The 17,573-nt window shown below is 37.9% G+C and overlaps 1 protein-coding gene across 1 annotated transcript; it reads right to left on the minus strand.

The window, feature by feature from the left end:
* Nucleotides 1-709: 709 nt before the first annotated feature.
* On the minus strand, nucleotides 710-16,826 carry jade3 (jade family PHD finger 3). The gene is made up of 12 exons (XM_067459942.1): nucleotides 16,615-16,826; nucleotides 10,394-10,453; nucleotides 9,371-9,430; nucleotides 9,206-9,285; nucleotides 8,922-9,079; nucleotides 7,102-7,292; nucleotides 6,790-7,001; nucleotides 5,636-5,803; nucleotides 5,352-5,468; nucleotides 4,569-5,027; nucleotides 2,480-2,597; nucleotides 710-2,252 (listed from the first exon to the last, which is right to left on the minus strand). The coding sequence occupies exons 3-12, from the start codon at nucleotides 9,417-9,419 to the stop codon at nucleotides 1,411-1,413; spliced, it is 2,394 nt and encodes a 797-aa protein (XP_067316043.1). The 5' UTR covers nucleotides 9,420-9,430; nucleotides 10,394-10,453; nucleotides 16,615-16,826; the 3' UTR covers nucleotides 710-1,410.
* Between the last annotated feature and the right edge of the window lie 747 nt (nucleotides 16,827-17,573).

Raw genomic sequence — 17,573 nt, forward strand, 5'->3', positions numbered from 1 at the left:
AAAATAATATATTATATATATATATATATTTATTAATTCATATTTTATGCCCTCATTTGAAAAAAAATGAAATATAGGCACACACAAAAAAAATGATTGAAAAAAAGTGTAACATGGGAGTAATAACTTGGCTCATATTTCATAGGAATATGGATTTATAATTTTCTTTTTCCCTATTCACTTGTGTCTCCCCAAAATGCCTAATAAACATGCTGTAAGTCTGATGTCCTATAAAAAGGACATATCCTCTCGATGCCGTTATGTAACAGAAAATCGTATTCGGATTTGAAACCCCATAACATTTCCTGATAATTTTATTTACGACAAACTATTTTAAAATTTAAATGATTACAAAAGATCATTTTTAAGAGTGCTAAATTTGACAATTCAGTCAATATCAGTCATTTTTAAAGACCAAGGATACGGAGTTGTCATGGTCATTTTGGCATCTCTGAAAGCCCAGAATGTGCAGCACATCCAGACTTAAAACTGTCACATGTATGGTCTCAGAGACATTTGCTGAAATATAAAATATAACGCCCTTTACAGAGGATAAAAGTCTATGCCTGGGTCTCAGGAGCTCTCTCTTTTGTGATTAATATCAAGAGCTCAGTTTATTTGACTGACTTGTGTGGACATATGCATTTTTTAAAGATTTATAAAAATCGCTGGGTTTCGGCATTGAGAAGTGACAAAAAATGGATACAAGTAAAAAAGAAAATCCTTTGAGTTTATTCTAAATATAAACATTAAGGTTTGACACATCCTTTCACACTCAGTAGAAAGATGGAAGACCACTGCACACAAACACATTCTTTTTCAACTAAAGCAATACTAACATTAGCAGAGAAGTTAAAAAAACAACACAATAGGAAGAGATACCAAAGAGACAAAGGAACAGAGAGAAAAAAGAAAAAAAAGAAGTCCAGCCATCCTCTCAGGAAAAATCAAACAATCGTGATTTGTCAGATCAGCGTTCTTAAGTCTTTATTTATTTGCATATGCATATCAGTAAGAAAGTATGATAATGTTTCAGTATGTGGAAAACATCCACAATGCTCCACATCCTAAAACAAACTACTATGTACAGTCAAAAACGGAGGTTCCTTTTATGTACAGAAACACTGCTTCATGGCCAATAAAACCTACTTTACACACGCTCTCATGTATTGGATCCAAGTGCAGCTGCAGCAGAACTCTGGCTGGGTAGAGAGACACAGTGATATATATCAGTCCACAAAAATAGACCAATCTGCACTTCTGCAATCAGCCAGCAAGGATATTTTGGCACACCGTACTAAAAACTGTCGGCAGATCCTCAACAGAGGAGAACAGAATCTGGCACTTCCAATTACCGCTGAAGAACTAGGGTAATCTGTGGCAGTGGGTTTGAGATGCTTTTGAAGATTGTCACCTTTGCACCGACGTCCTAGAGCCAAAAGACAGTTTTGCTCGGCTGGCAGGCTTGACATAGTCCCCAGCTGCAGCTCTCGGTTTTTGCCCCCTCCCTCCCTGCCGGCACTTCCCTTTAGCCTCGGGCTCAGAGTCGCTGAGCTCTGCGTCCGGGCAGTATCCGTCACTCTCCTGGCATGCTCTGCTGCCCCCTAGTGGCTGCTCAATGGAAACCGGTTTGGAGAATCCGGAGGACTTGCGTGCGTTCTTCTCAAAGGCCCGAAGGTCCTCAGTTCGTACTAAACTAACAGTGGCCTCCTTGAGAGATCGGCTGAAGTGCTCAAGTGAGGTTTTGTGGAATCCACCTGACTGACCTTTCCCTGAAATCTTGATGCATGTGTCCTTCTCAGTGGGCGTCTGACAGGAAGTGTCTCTTTGGAGTACGGGCTTGTCCATAATGCCATTGGATTTCAACGGACGGGTCTTCTCTGGTTCAGTCTTGCCCTTACCGTTGGATGAATGACCGTGGAGGGCAGCGTGCAGAGCCAGGGGTTTGCCTGATTGCTTTACGGCCAATGGGGGAGTGCCACCGTCCCGTCGTATGTAGATGGAGGCGGGCAAGAGACCGTTCGCGCGCTCCTCTATCCGTGCCCGTCCGAGATGGAGCTGCGGTTTGCCCTGTCCGATGCCTCCCTCGCCGGTGTCATATACGTTGCTGCTGTTATCCGGGCACAGGGGTCCATTAACAGATTTGGAGCAGGTTTTGCCATTGCCAAGGGACACTTTGGGCATTTTGAGTTTTAGGGTTATCCTGGGAGGAGGGTGTAACAGGTTCTCTACAGAAGAGGACACTGGAAGTCCTGTCAATAAAAGCAGAAGAAGGTCAGTGGTACTGGATAGTAAAAAGACAGGATATGCAAGATTATGGTTATCTTTAATTTACTGGATCTTTTTGGCTGCATGAGTCCAAGGCTATAAACATGTGAACAAATGAATCACTTATGAAATATTAAATAGTTAAAAAATAAATCAATTAAAGTCATTAATTTTTTAAATAACATTTTGTTTTATAATAAATTAAAATTACCTGCAGATAACTCTTGGTTGATGAGCTTGACATGCAGATTGAAAATCTGCTCCTGTGCTTTACTCTGGGACAGCTTCAGCTTCTCTCTTCGACTCACCATGTAGCACAAATTTCTCACCTGACAAAATGACACACACATAGCATACCATAAACCCACAACATGATACTGATGGTAAAACTTTTGAAACATTGATTTACAATTATAAAAATATTTGTATAAACATTTTTTGATCGGTAAGATTTTTTATGTTTTAAAAAAAAGAAGTCTATTTTGCTGACCAGGGGCCTACTGCACAAAACTAGGGTAAGGGATTAAGCAGAGATATTTTGGTGATCCTCGCTCAATTTATCCGCTAATATACAGTTATCTTTCGTTATCGTTCTTGGTATGAGCTTGCCTTCAGGGTACGTTTACACGACAGCTGTGTACTAAATTTTGCATAAAAATGACAAGATCACCAATATATCCCGGCTTAAATCCCATATCCTGGTTTTGTGCAATAGGGCCCAAGGCTGCATTTATTTGATTAAATTTTCTATTTGAATATATTTTAAAATATGATTTATTTCTGTGAAGCAAAGCTGAATTTTCATTATTTCAGAAAGTTCATAAATACAGTATTTATCTGAAATAGAAAGCATTTTTAAAAAACATCTTAAGACACATCTTTTCCAATTGCAACTGACCAATACAGAATAGCACTTACTGATCACCACAGCAACGACCAAAAAGCGTACACTCCGTCTACGTCTCTCCTATCTACGTCTCTCATCCAGATTTGTGCCTTCAGGCGGGTGTTACATACTTATCATAGATATCATAATCCGGTGTACTGTATTTTGCGTACGTGAGTTTTTGTTGTAGATGGCTATTGCTGCGCGTTTAGCTAGAATGCCATACAAAACCAACCCATTGGGCCACTGAATCTGCATTAACGACAACAGTTGGAGCAACAGCCTTAGTCCTAATGGGTTGTTATCATGGCTATCAAATCCAGTGTTCTGTATTTTGCGTACGTGAGTTTTTGTTGTAGGTGGCTATTGTAGATGGCTAAAAAAAAAAAAAAAAAAAAAAACCTTGTGTACTGTGCTAATTAATTGAGATTTCTTACAGCTCTTACAGGTTGTTGGCCTTGTCTGTTTCGTTGCTTCTATTGCTCTCCCCTTTTTTGTAAGTCGCTTTGGATAAAAGCGTCTGCTAAATGATTAAATGTAAATGTAAATGCTTTTGCAACATTGTTCTACCATTCAAAAGTTTGGGGTCAGTAAGATTATTATTTTTTTGACAGTTAAGACATTTATAACGTTATAAAAAGATTCTATTTCAAATAAATTCTGTTCTTTTGAACTTTCAATTTATTAAAGAACCCTCGGGGGAAAAAATTACACACAAATGTTTTCAACATTGATAATAATCATAAATGTTTCTTGAGCAGCAACTCAGCATATCAGAATTATCTCTGAAGGATCATGTGACACTTAAGACTAAAGTAGTGTATTTATATAAGTAGAAGTATTTGTATTTTGTATATACTGTATATGTGTGTGTATATATACACACTATATATATAGTTTTTTTTTTTTTTTAAAGTTAAGTTTAAGTAAGGTTTTCGAAATCTTTTAAGTAAAATAAAGAAAGATTACTACAATTAAAACATTTTCTTCTTAACCTCTTTCTGTTCCTGTCGCCTGAGAATAGATAGTAAAAAAAAAAATGAACCAAAAACCGTGGTTAAAAACCGAGGTATGTATTGAACCTTGGACTAACTGTATAGTCGCATCCCTAATTTTATTTATATTATATTATATATATATATATATATATATATATATATATATATATATATATATATATATATATATATACACACATATATATATAATTTTAAAAAAAAAGTATATATTATATCTGCTAGAACATTAAGTGCAGACCTAAACTAAAAGATCTTCGAGAGAGAGAGAGAAAAAAGTAGAACAAGAAAAAAAAAAAATACTGGGAAAATTGCTCAGCATGAAAGACTACTTGGTTGTTGCACATCCTGACCCATGCCTTAAAAAAAAACTAATCTATTATGACAGGAGTACCCACCCTCTCCAAGTCCTGCCGCAGATGCATGAACATGCGCATTCGTGTGTGGATGCTGTCCTCCTGTGGCTGCTGGAGGAGGTTCTCTTCATCTTCTTTAGGTGGCAGGAGGGCCTTATTAAAGTTGCTTTTCCTCTTTATCTTCCAGTACTGAAAGATAAAATCCAGCAGGTGGAGTGGCATTCCAAGGTCTTGTGCCACTTCCTCGGGATGAACGAGTGTGTAGAACTCCTCCTCCAGCTCCTGAAGCTTCTGCGCCCTCAAACCCAGTTTCTCAGTCTCAGTTGGAGGTTTATGACGGGCCGGACTCAAACCCGCTTCTCCTGCTTTAGGTTTGCTGTGCTTCAGGCAGTAGGATTTGAATTTGACCTCATCACCTTCATCCAGGATGGTCTTCATCTCCAGGTTGTGCTCAAAAGCACAGGTGACGTGGAAAGGGATGGTGCAGTTCTTAACAGAACACTGGAAGTTTGGAACAGTTTGGAAGAAAAAACTAGAATCATTTTAATAATTGATTAAACAAATAATTTCTTCAATTAATTAGGAAATACTACATTTTATTTCCTGCATTTTATTCACACACAAAAAATCTCTCAATTTTCTTCAAACAATTTGTACATTGAAAACTATTACTCTTTTATTAAATCAATTACTAGCATTTGATTTTATTACTGTAAAATTACATCACTGAAAGAAGTTTTCTGTGCTAAATTTCACATATGCACCTAAGCAATAATTCACTGTCAAACTATATTTTTATAACTACTTTGCCTTATACAGCATTACCTGTATGCAGGCTCCAGTCTTGAGTTTACAGAGACTGCAGATGAGCGACCAGCGACTGGGAGGAATATGAGACACTTTGGTGATAGGCTCCATCCTCTCCGGGCATGCAATGCTCACCTAAAATTAGCAAAGATGTCTGTTAATTCTGAGACAATCTATATAAAAGTAACAAATAGGAAACATGCTGAAAGCTCAATTCTTATTGTTATTATTAATAAAACAACATTAAGATCATACAAGCATGATAATAAAGCAGGTCTAATTCCATTTGACATACAACTTACCTCCGGTATCCAGAGGGCACAGCTTACATGAGCCCATTTAGTGCCCGCCCTGGTAGCCTTCATTGCGCCCCCACTTTTGGGACACAGAAGGCACTGTGGGTTGATACCAAGCACACAAGTTCTGCACAGCCAGTTTCCATCTGGCACTTTCACAATGCCATAGCAGGCCTGCAACAAAATACAAGTGTGATGAGCTTTAGTATAAATATTTTCTATTAGTTTACAATACTGAATACAATCATATAATAATTATTACAAATATGGATTTAAAAAAAAAATGTTCATCAGCATCAAAGGCTACATTTACATAAAGAGAATAGAATATAAAATGTAAAATTCTATTCTAAAGACTCTCTGAAATTCTGTCATTAATGACTCACCCTCATGTCGTTCGACACCCGTAAGACCTTTGTTCATGTTTGAAACACAAATTAAGATATTTTGTTGAAATTCAATGGCTGAGAAAGGCTTCCGTTGGCAGCAATGACATTTCCTCTCTCAAGACCCATAAAAGGCACTAAAGACATCATTAAAAAGTCTCACTACAGTGGCTTTACAATAATTTTATGAAGCGATGAGAACAGTTTTTGTGCGCAGAAAATACTAAATAATGACTTATATAGTGATGGGCCGTTTTAAAACGCTGCTTCCTGAAGCTTTGGAGCGAATCAGTGTATCGAATCATGATTCAGATCACGTGTCAAACCGCCAAACTGCTGAAACCACTTGACTGTGGCAGTCTGAACTGCTGATTTGATACACTGATTCATAACGGTTCAAATAACGTGTTTTGAAATCGGCCCATCACTCTATACAAGTAGTTATTTAGTTGTTGTTTTTTGGGCACAAAATCTATTCTCGTCGCTTCATACAATTATTGTAGAAATACTGTAGTGAGATGGGCTTGTTAACGACGTCTTTAGTGCCTTATTGTGTTCCAAAGATGAACCGAGGTCTTACAGGTGTTGAAAGGCATGAGGGTGAGTAATTAATGACAGAATTTTGTTTATATAATATCTGCAATATTATAAATACGTAATTACATTTTTTTTTTAAATCATAAGATAGTCAAACAAAAAATGTCTTAAGAATTTTTACTTGACAAAACATCCTGCAGATTCTCGACAATTTACTGATGATATAAAAGGTCTCACCTGGTGCACACAAATGTTGCACTTGTCACAAAAGACCATGTCATTGCCCTCCTCACTGTCAGGTGAGCGACATACATCACAGATGACGTCCTCATCGTACTCTATTCCCAACCCTTCCTCAGTCTCGATGGCGTGGTTCATGTTGTCATGGCACTGCCTCTCCAGTGCCTCCATCACCCGCTCCATCGTCAGCTCATCCACCGGACCGTCACCTAAATGTAACGTTATTCTTTAAAGCAAGTCAGGACACCAAATCTTACAGGGAACACACCAGACAAGGTATTGCTTTTAAAGGCATCCCCTCTCTCTTACCCATCATTCCAAGCTCTGCATTGAGCTGCTGGAGCCAGTACAGATCCATATCATCTAGGTCATATCTGCACATAGCCTCTGCCAGCTCCTTGATATTGACATAACCCGTCTCCGTCGAATCCAGACTCCAGCACTGAATATATTTCCTTGGTTTTGTGAAGAGGACCTCCTTTGGCTTCTCTGCTATTATCCTACACACACACACCATTATTATTTTTTATGGAATATTGCCATATTTATTATAAATTAGAGCTACACAACTCATGAGAATGATGTGCAAAATGGAGATTGAAATTCTCTCACCATTCTGAAGAAAACTACAAGTAGTGTCAAAATACTTTTAAAAAGATGGTTCTCTCTTATTTTGATCATTGGACATCAGTGTTCATACTAGGGGTTGCACCGACTAGTCGACCTTAATGCTCTGCCATAACACCTTAAGCTTGACGTCGACTAGTCGCTGGCTTACAGAGGGCGCAACAGGATAAGCAATTTCCTGACATGCAGATCATGACACGGAGATCGTGCCTGCCTCACACAAACCCTTCAGTAGCGCAGAAATGTATTGTCAACACTGTTTTGTGATTCATCAATAAAATAGCTTAGAAACTGAAAAGTTCTAGCATATATTTCTTGATAACTAAAACTCACAGCTTCACTATTAGTAGAGATAATGGCAGGTAGAATTAATTCACACGCAATCACTCACTAATGCATTCATATACATGTAATCTTAATTGTGCTACTTTATCTGTATCTTATTCAGAAAGAGCAGAAATCGGTGAGAAATATAACGACCATAAGACAAAAGAACTGATACAAAGGCTGTTATGTAGGATTAATAACCTTATGGGCAGTGCTGTCATGCCATAGCTCTCCTGTGTACAAGAAGACCCGAGTTCGCATCTCAGCTCGAGGCTCAGGCTTATTTTTTCATTAATTTTTCATTAGATTTGAATGTTGCAGTCTGATGATCGTACTTTCAAAGGTTAAGCAAAGTCCTTGGTTTAAACAGTTTCACACCACAAGCATCATCGGATCAGTGTGTTTTGTTGCTGCCAATATCAATGAATGAGAGCGTTCACAAATTGGAGTGGATGTGACAGCCGAGCCGTTCATTCATTAACATGTGCAGCGACAAAATAAAAGCTGTTCACACTCCGGTGATATTGCGATGTGAAACAGGCATAATAGACACAGCAGATTCATTGTCATTTAAGAATAAAATCACGTGGATGTTTGAATTGAGATTGTGATCTTGAAAGCTGCAGGGTGTACTATTTATTAGGATCTATTGACAGTGGTGTATAAAGACCTTACATAATGTACTGTTATGTTTTAATACCGTAGAATGAGCAATTTCTATCTACACACACCGTGGGTCCCCTTACAGTAAAGTCAACATTTTGTGCAGTCATGTTAACAGTAGCCCATACCGTACAAAAAGCTCTACAGAGCGCTAGCTACTCTCTGCTCTCTCAGACGATGGCATTTTTTTCATGTGTCGGCCACCGTAGCTTCTCTGTGTGCTTCAAAAGGAAGAGGTGAGTGGTAGATGGTTGCAATTCACAACCTCACTACTAGAGGCTGCAAACATTTACACACTGCACCTTTAAAGGGATAGTTCACCCAAAAATGAAAATACTCAAAAAAACGTCAATGTGGCCCATCAACTGGTTACTGACATTTTTAAAATATATCTTCTTTTGAGTTGAGCAGCAGAAAGAAATTCATGAAAGAATTTTTGGCTGAAGTATCCCTTTAAGTCACATGCAAGATGGTAAATGTCCAAAAACCTGTTTTTATTCAAATTGACATACCTCATAGAGGGCTGAGGGATAGTGTCTGGACTGGCAAGTACTTGGACTCCTTTTTCCCATTCCTGCTTCCATGTGTCCGCCAACAGGTAATAATCCTCAGAAGAAATATGGTGAGAGTCCGGCAGCTTCATGGCACTGATCAAGTCTTTTCTGAACACCTAAAAGGGAGAAATAATACCAAATATCAACCTGAATAAGTTGATATCACCAATTTTACTATAAAAAAATCATTTATAAGCCTCCTGAAAAACATAAATAGGTTAAGGTATTATTCTTCTGTTTACCTCTGCTGGTTTCTTCTGAGCAGAGGCGGGGGTGCCTGGTTTGCTTCCATACTTGTTAGAGGAAAAGGATGTCGAGGGACCTTTATGATACAACAACAGAGTCAGCCAAAAATAAATATACATATTTGTTCTCTATAAAACTTACACATCTGAATTTGGACTCACTCTCATTATCTGAACTGTCACTGCTGCTTGAAGTCCTGAGTCGTTTCATCCTGACATATCCTGCAATAAAAGAGAAGTCCAGCTCAAATTCAATATTCATATCAATAAGGGGGCAGGCATATGTACAATACTGTTAAATAGTTTGGGGTAAGACAGACATTTGAATGATTTTGCAAGACATATTTTATGCTCGCCAAGGCCGCATTTATTTAATAATACAGTAAAAACAGTAATATTATGAAATATTATTAAAAAAAGTATTTCTGTGATGACAAAGCTGAATTTTCAGCTTTAATGTTGATATAACTATATTACAAAGTTAAACAGATAATTTTGGTATTTAAATAATTGCATTACATTTTTGTCAGATTTGTGACATGCATTTTTTTGAAAACACTGCTGGTCCTTTTCAGGAGTTGAAGCGATGCTTTCTTTCTTCAGAAAGTATGTGAACCACATAAATGGTATAATTCTCATTCTTTATATGTATTACAAGTAATCGCATTTTTCTTCAATATCACACAGCCCTAGTTCCTATACATTTTCCATTTCCAGATTTAATTTTCAAAACCTCTTCAGTTGTTTTTGGCCATATTAAAAATAAATAGTTCATAGAAAACATTATTTTCAGCATTATATTTGGTATTTAGTAGTCATCTGTACTTTTTTTTTTACATTGGTTCTCGAAGTGATTTTTAAAATCAGCATTTTTGCATTCTTATTCTTATATAGTCTTCATATTTTAGAAAACGGTGTGGATTTGTGCAATTGTCTGGAAACCCAAATTTCTTTATATACTCTGTTTAATTTGACATTTTTTCCAAACTGCATAGGAAGTTGTGCTGGTTTTACCATGGTATTCTTTTAAGTATCTAATATAAGTATGTGTACGTATGTTATATGTACAATCATGTCAAATGAGCATGCCAATTATTCAGTTCAATGATATAGCAATGGCCCATCTAAAGAAATTACCATAGAGGGCAGCTTTAATGATCTTTCATTGAGCTGTATTTCACTTACCATAAATTCAAAGAGCATGCTACTGTTTTCTTCTGCTGTGCATCTGCCCCTCGCTCATGCCTGAACAAAAGAATAAGACATGAGGAGAGAACACAAACTACAGTCAAAATGAAAAGCGGGGGGGTAAAACAGGAAGTGGAGGGTAACCGGACTGACAGACACCCAGCAAAGCACAACCCTGTACTGTGATTTATTAGGCTCCAATACCTGGCTGAGTGGCCTCCTTAAATAAATATTAACCTAGTTCACTAGGAGCAATTGCAGCCAAACCACACATATGAAACTATGTACTGACACACCTTGAAAGGACAGCTTATATTAAGCAAAGCAAATTATTTAAAGTAAATTACACTTCTGATTAAGAAGGTAATATGAACAAGCAACGTGTTATTACTATCACTTATGAGTTGATTCATTTTTGAAAAAGCTTTAGCTGTCAGACACTCGGCATAGTAAACATCTGGGAGAAGTTGCATCTTAAAAGCTGCTATAGTCATAAAATGCAGACAGGCATCTCTGACTATTGTGTAGCGACCTTTGAAAATATCGTATTATCGTTTTAAGTTGGTTATTTCTGTTGTAGTGGCGAGGCAAATGCCTGACAGAGCAGACACTTTAAATACCACAGACAGGATGAGAAGAGTCGGGATGGAATCTGTATATTTAGCAGCAAGTTGTTTTATATAGTGAATTAAAGACATGGTGCTCCCAGAGGCACTCTGCACAAACAAAAGAGGAATATACAGACATTAGAGTCATTTCACCACCATATCATCCCTAACACTTACAATAAGAGGGGGAATTTGTGTCACATATATAACAATTTAACATACCGGATGGAGTACTAGTGGCCTGTCCAGACCCCCTACAGACTAGAAACTTCAGCAATAGAGTGTAATGACCTGCTTAAACAGGTCCACCCAATGACTTACCTTCTCAATAATTTAACATTGTAAAACAACATAACATTGTGATTCTTCTTTAGCTATCGTATCATATTGTGGCTGTCCTTGTAACTATGATGTGACCAAAACTACTGTTGTCCTGACTCCTGACATGGTAGTCTATAGGAAAAATCGTTAAATGTTTTTCATTAAAAAGTCATAGATCTTTGGAGTCTCACGACCAAAAAATATTTGTCCAATCATTGCATTTGGTCCGAATGCACCGATAGGATATCCTACCTGTGCCTGTCAGTATGCATTTCCATAACTCGGCGCACGAGGCATCAGATGGGGCACTTTTTCAACCTTAGAAGACTTTATTGATGATTTTGCCCTTATCATCACATTATCATAAACATATTCAAGAGAAAACCTCCAGACTGAGTACATTTGCCAACCAAATTGGCCTAAGAATCAACACCAAAACATCTGACGTCATGATCCTTAACAATGAACACTCACCATCAGTACTATTAGAAGGACAGGCACTACCTGATACCGACCAATTTACATACAGTGAAAGTAGATGGTGGAGCTGGAGCTGACATTAAACTTTATTTGTCAAAGGCAAGAACTGCTTTTAACAAATTGCAGAATGTATGGAAATCTGGCCAGTACACTACACGCACCAAACATAAGCTTTATAACAGTTGCATGTTACATACACTCACTGTTGTATGGCTCAGAGTGCCTGAGAATGACAGAGGCAGACTTACAGAAAGTCTCTACCTTCCACACAAAAAGCCTAAGGAGGCTCCTAAGAATATTCTGGCCAAACAATCTCAAATCAGGACCTCCTTAACAGGTGTAATCACGATGATATGAACATTATCATCAGAAAGAGAAGGTGGAGATGCAGTGGCCATGTCCTGCGAAAAGACCAATAGGACTTGACAAAAACAGCACTTTTCTGGACACCCAAGGGAAAAAGGCAAAGAGGGAGACCTAGGATAACCTGGAGACATACAGTAGAGGCAGAAATGACAGATCTACAACACACTTGGGGAAGCCTGAAGAAGATGGCCAAAGACAGACAGAAGTGGAGTACCTTTGTTGCTGCCCCACACGGCACTGGGCATAACGGGCAGTAAGTAATTAAAAGTAAGTAATAACTCTGCGCACCCTGCTTGCGCAGACATTACATGTCATCAGTGTTCCATGAGGCTATGCAAAGTTTTGGACAGTCACAGAGCACCGCAAACAATAAGCAGCCGCCTTTTATAGTTCCTCCTGAACCAAAAAAACAAGCTTATGCTGCGTTCATGCCATGTCGTAATTACCATAATTAAGAGATGGCAAGCTGAGACGGTCTACCCAGAGCTGTTCACGTCCTCAGACTATGCATTTCCATGGAAACACTAATGCTGAAATGAATCTGCAACAGTCAGGTGATACAAGTCAGAGCTCTTTACATTGATTATTATTGTAATGTTATGTGCTTTGAGAAGCTGTCTCTCACGACGCTTTGCAGACTCTGCTCTAGCTGTCTGCGTTCATGTCAGTGTCGTCAAATAGCGTCAGCCATATATATATTTTGACGTGCACCTTAAGCCGCATGTGTGACAGTAACAGACCAGCTTTCAAACGCAGAGTAGAACATCTGCTTGTGATGCACAAACTCCCCCATTCGCAGTGTGAATGTTTTAAAAAGGAAGCACTAATGAGACTGAATGGGTTCTGAAGATCTGTGTTCTGCATTTAAGGACTGAGAGCGGTTGTCTGTAACAGTCAAAGCAGAAACAATGGCTGTTACTAGCTCACCACATTGATAATTAGAAATTGGATCACATCTTTTAGCTCCAGTCTTACATGCACCTAGAATAAATCAGTGTTGTGTGGTTGTGTAAATAAGAACCAAGACCAATTATGAGGGTTGTGTCAAATTTCTCATATTTGCAAAGTTAAGGCAAACATGAGGGGGTGACTATTTAATCTGGGTGGCCTTGCATTGTAGTACAAAATGGCAAAACAAAATGACACGGTCCTACACTCCTACTGAACCATGACAACCCCCACTCCTACTGAACCATGATAAAGCACAATGCTCTACCCAGACAGACCACCCCACACCCCAACACTAATCAGAGCCCACTGAGAGCTACCTCGCCCCCACCTCACACTGACCTAGTGTGCCAATGAATCGTCCCCATTTACTGGCTCATTTAGAAATGCACTTTAAAAATGTAAAATTTCTCTATGTATCTTCTTAAATTTACTGTAAATTCTGTGTTGTATATAGATGCCTTACGAAGAACTATATTTAAGTAGTGGTGTTTTGCTACAGGGAACAAAATGTTTTGAACAAATCTTTTAGAATGTTTTTGTTTACTTCCTTGTACTGACTTTTTTCATTTACTTCCTGCTTTTTAAGATGGACTGTATCATGAACCAATAAGAGTCAAGTGTAGCCAGATCAATATTTGGTGTACCTATTGAAAGTAATTTACTGAACAAATAAGTATGAATGACACTGAAAGCAGCATTAAATGAAACATGAATGAAATTAACTCGGACCCTCAGGGGGCCACAGGGGAGTTCTAGTGGGTCTGTGGAAAAGTTTAGAGAAAAATGTGAAAGAAAATGTATTTTTCCATAAAAATACATTTAGTTTAAATTGTTTTATTGAAATAAAATATAAATTTGATTTAAATAAATAATCTAACAGTACAGTGCTTTAGTAAGCAGAAACAATTTTAATAATGCAACAATTTTACACATATTTATGTACATTTTTGGTCTTTATATATGAAAATTAGGGCTGTGTAATATATTGAAATATCGCAAATGCACATATCGCAATGGATCTGAATGATTTTATTCGGTTACTTCAACATTGTGAAAAGTGTATGTTTTAGAGCGACGCATATAGCAGAGAATGGACTGGGCACACGACATGTTACTTATGTGACTTGCTTGATGTTAAAAAGAGTTATTAAATGCAATAATTTGCGAAAAACAATAACTTGCAGTCCCGCGCTCTGACAGACACACAAACACACACAGAGAGAGAGAGAAACGTGAACGATTTGTGAGAAGTTTGCTAAAAAACTGCTGGTCACTTTCAGAACTTGTAGCGATGTTTTCTTTTCCCAGAAAGTATGTGAAACACAAACGGATTCAGTCTCCGTTTTTAAATATTTGTTTTAATATAATTTAAATAGATTTTATACACTATATCGAATACTGTATCGAATACAGCATTATTTAACAAGATATTGCATTTTTCTTCAATATCGCACAGCCCTAATGAAAATATAGATGCCTTTTAAATATCAGAATGGGGGTCCCTCACATGAGGTAGATCATATTTGGAAGCAGCTAAATGACAGCCTAGAAATTTAGACGCACCCTAGCGGCAGCAAATCTAATCTGCCGCAAGTGTCATCTAGCAACTCTCAATACCTTCTGAGCTGTAAAAAACAAATTCTGGTCAGGCCAATAACATCGTGTATAGAGTCGTTGGGCGGGGCTTAACATAATGACGGCAGAGTTGCGCTTACGTACTAAGCTGGCGAACGGCAGTCTTTCAAATCAGCTTTGACCGTGACTCTGGAAGACTTCTTGGAGTTAACGCTTTTCTCTGTGCAGTCACATAAGTACGATTTTGAGCGTTCTGGCGCAATATGGCTGCCGTCGCATCATCCAGGTGGGTGCCGCACTTTTTTGGTGGTTGAGGAGATTCCCCCTTCTATGTAAAGCACTTTGAGTGCCAATAAAAGTGCTATATAAATGTAATGAATTATTATTATTTTGTGGGGAAAGGGCCCTAGTATATGAAGCACGGATCACACAGAATAGAAAACAAGTCAGGTTGACCAACTTGAATATGTTGTAAAATCTGCCTGGGAAAATCTTCCAACATGACAAAACTTCCGACCACAAGGCTTCCTATTGAAATGACTGGAATTACTGAGTAAAATAACACTTATCCACTGATGTTATGTTATTCATGGAACCACAGATTTCAATAAAGAACCTTTTTTTAGACAAGTTTAAAAGTTGACAACATGGTGGTGGGGGCGTAAAGCTTTGTCACCATTTATAGGAGACCATCAGCATAATGATGGCTTTACGTGACCCCTACAAATGACAATCAATCTTTTATGAACGTTTCTATAAATAAATATTTTTAGTGAAAAGATTCAGAAAATTTGACTCACAAAACGCAAAGCCTTGTGCCCAGACTACTTTACCTCGACACCTAAGTTACCTCACACACTAGACTAGTATACCAGCAAACCTTCATTCACTGCCTAATAGAAGTATAATGAGACTGATGTTTCTCCGTTCACGCAACGGTTATCCTTCGTTACAACCTGTCAGCAAAAAATGCAAAAAGCATCTTAAGTGTATTCTGAAATGTTGAATTAACCGTCGAGGAGAAGCATAGGATTTCGCGGGAAGCAGTGGGGGGAAACGGAAGCTCGAGGAGGGCATTCCCGCATTCCAACAACGATACTTCCGCTCACAAACTTTCTGTTGCACAGCGTCAGAATTAAAGCTTAATTTTGATTTCGTGTCATTTAATTACATCCCACGGAGTGCACGCCATTTCTACACATTTATTCGTTCTAATGGTTGAATCATTCGTTTCGCAATTGATTTAAGTTATAATTTCCAAGTGTTATTAGAGCGATGTGAAGATAAATACATTTCTCAAGGCTTTACAAACAAAGTTGTCTGATCACATTGTTAACATTCCGAATATGAGAAGTGCACGAGACTTAAATTTAATTCAAACACCACGTAAACTCTGTGTATGCCTAAAACATGATGCAACGAGGAGAAATATATTTAGCGAACCTTTGAGTTATGATTATTTCGCATCATGTGTTCAGTCATGAGAACATATCTGCAAGTTAACGTAGCTCGGAGGGCAAACACAGCAATGCTTTACAGTAAATTTTCGCTAAAAGGTGTCTGTGTGTGATCATTATGTGCAGGCGTCCACCATTGCTGTACGCGCGAGGGTTTCTGACGGCCTTGGCGCCAAACTCGAGCCGCCTTACATGACGAACACTCTCCAGTCACTACAATCCCTTCTACCTCCATAATAACACTTCCTGGGTATAAATAACGTCATTCGCAGCGTGATCACAAACTTTAAAGCAAACAAAATGGTATCGTTGCTACCAATATGGTCCTAGTTGTCTAATGTGGACGTAAAATCCTGCTCATAAAGGATCTGTAGGAAGCAGCAGGCCCCGCTGCCTGGATAACTGGCACAGTGAACCCAGTGTGAAGACACGAGCAGTATTGTTCATGCAGCACCCTTACCTCACATCCAAAAAGCTAGCGTCTCGGGACAATCGCACACGGCGATAGACTCCGCTAGGGTGTATTAAAGTCAGCAGTCCAGATGTACGGGCAAATCCCCGTATTTTCGTTATTTTTTCTTTCTTGTCCCACTGTCAATATCCCAAAAGCAGAAATCACCCTCACCACGACACAACAGCTCTATTGTGCTACCCGACCGCTGGGTCCTAAACTCCACCCAATTCATAGCCATACTCAGACTGAGAGCTAGGCTAACTGAGAGCGCCAGTGCAAACTTCATAGCATAAATTATTTTCCTGGGGTACTTAAATGTCCCCTAGTTGCCACTTTTGAGGGCTGCCTGTGATGTAGTTAATACGTAATTTCTTGGTTGATATTTTTGTGGAAAACGTATTTTTTGGTTACTTTTTTTGTATTTTTTAATAAATAGAAATACTAGACCATACTTATTTAAATCGATTTTTGCAACAACCTCTTTACTGTCACTTTAGATCAACATACTGCATCCTTGTAGGCTAGCATCCTTGCTGAGTAAGCACAATATTTTTTTAACAGTAGTGTATGTGTATGTATATATGTATACATACATATATGTATATATATATATATATATACATACACACACACACACACACACACACACACACAAGTTGATTAACAAAAACTACAAATGTTATCTGAATTTTCAAACTCAAAATCATTAATTGTATTTATATATTATATATATATATATATATATATATATATATATATATATATATATATATATATATATATATATAAAATACAATTAATGATTTTGAGTTTGAAAATTCAGATAACATTTGTAGTTTTTGTTAATCAACTTGTGTAATTTATGCTGAAGAACAAAACATCTCTCTATGTTCACCACATAACCTTCCAGGGTGGCCTACAAATTGTTGTTGTGACATTACACAACAATATTGAACCAGACTTTT

This window comes from Pseudorasbora parva, chromosome 12 (genome assembly GCF_024679245.1).
Source record: "Pseudorasbora parva isolate DD20220531a chromosome 12, ASM2467924v1, whole genome shotgun sequence".
Taxonomy (NCBI): domain Eukaryota; kingdom Metazoa; phylum Chordata; class Actinopteri; order Cypriniformes; family Gobionidae; genus Pseudorasbora; species Pseudorasbora parva.

Excerpts from the sequence above, each read along its gene's own strand:
- jade3 (XM_067459942.1), bottom strand. The coding sequence starts at position 9,419 with ATGAAACGACTCAGGACTTCAAGCAGCAGTGACAGTTCAGATAATGAG. Across the intron at positions 5,804-6,789 it reads GCAACATTTGTGTGCACCAG|GCCTGCTATGGCATTGTGAA; the intron begins GTGAGACCTTTT and ends ATTTTGTTGCAG. Across the intron at positions 5,028-5,351 it reads AGACTGGAGCCTGCATACAG|TGTTCTGTTAAGAACTGCAC; the intron begins GTAATGCTGTAT and ends CCAAACTTCCAG.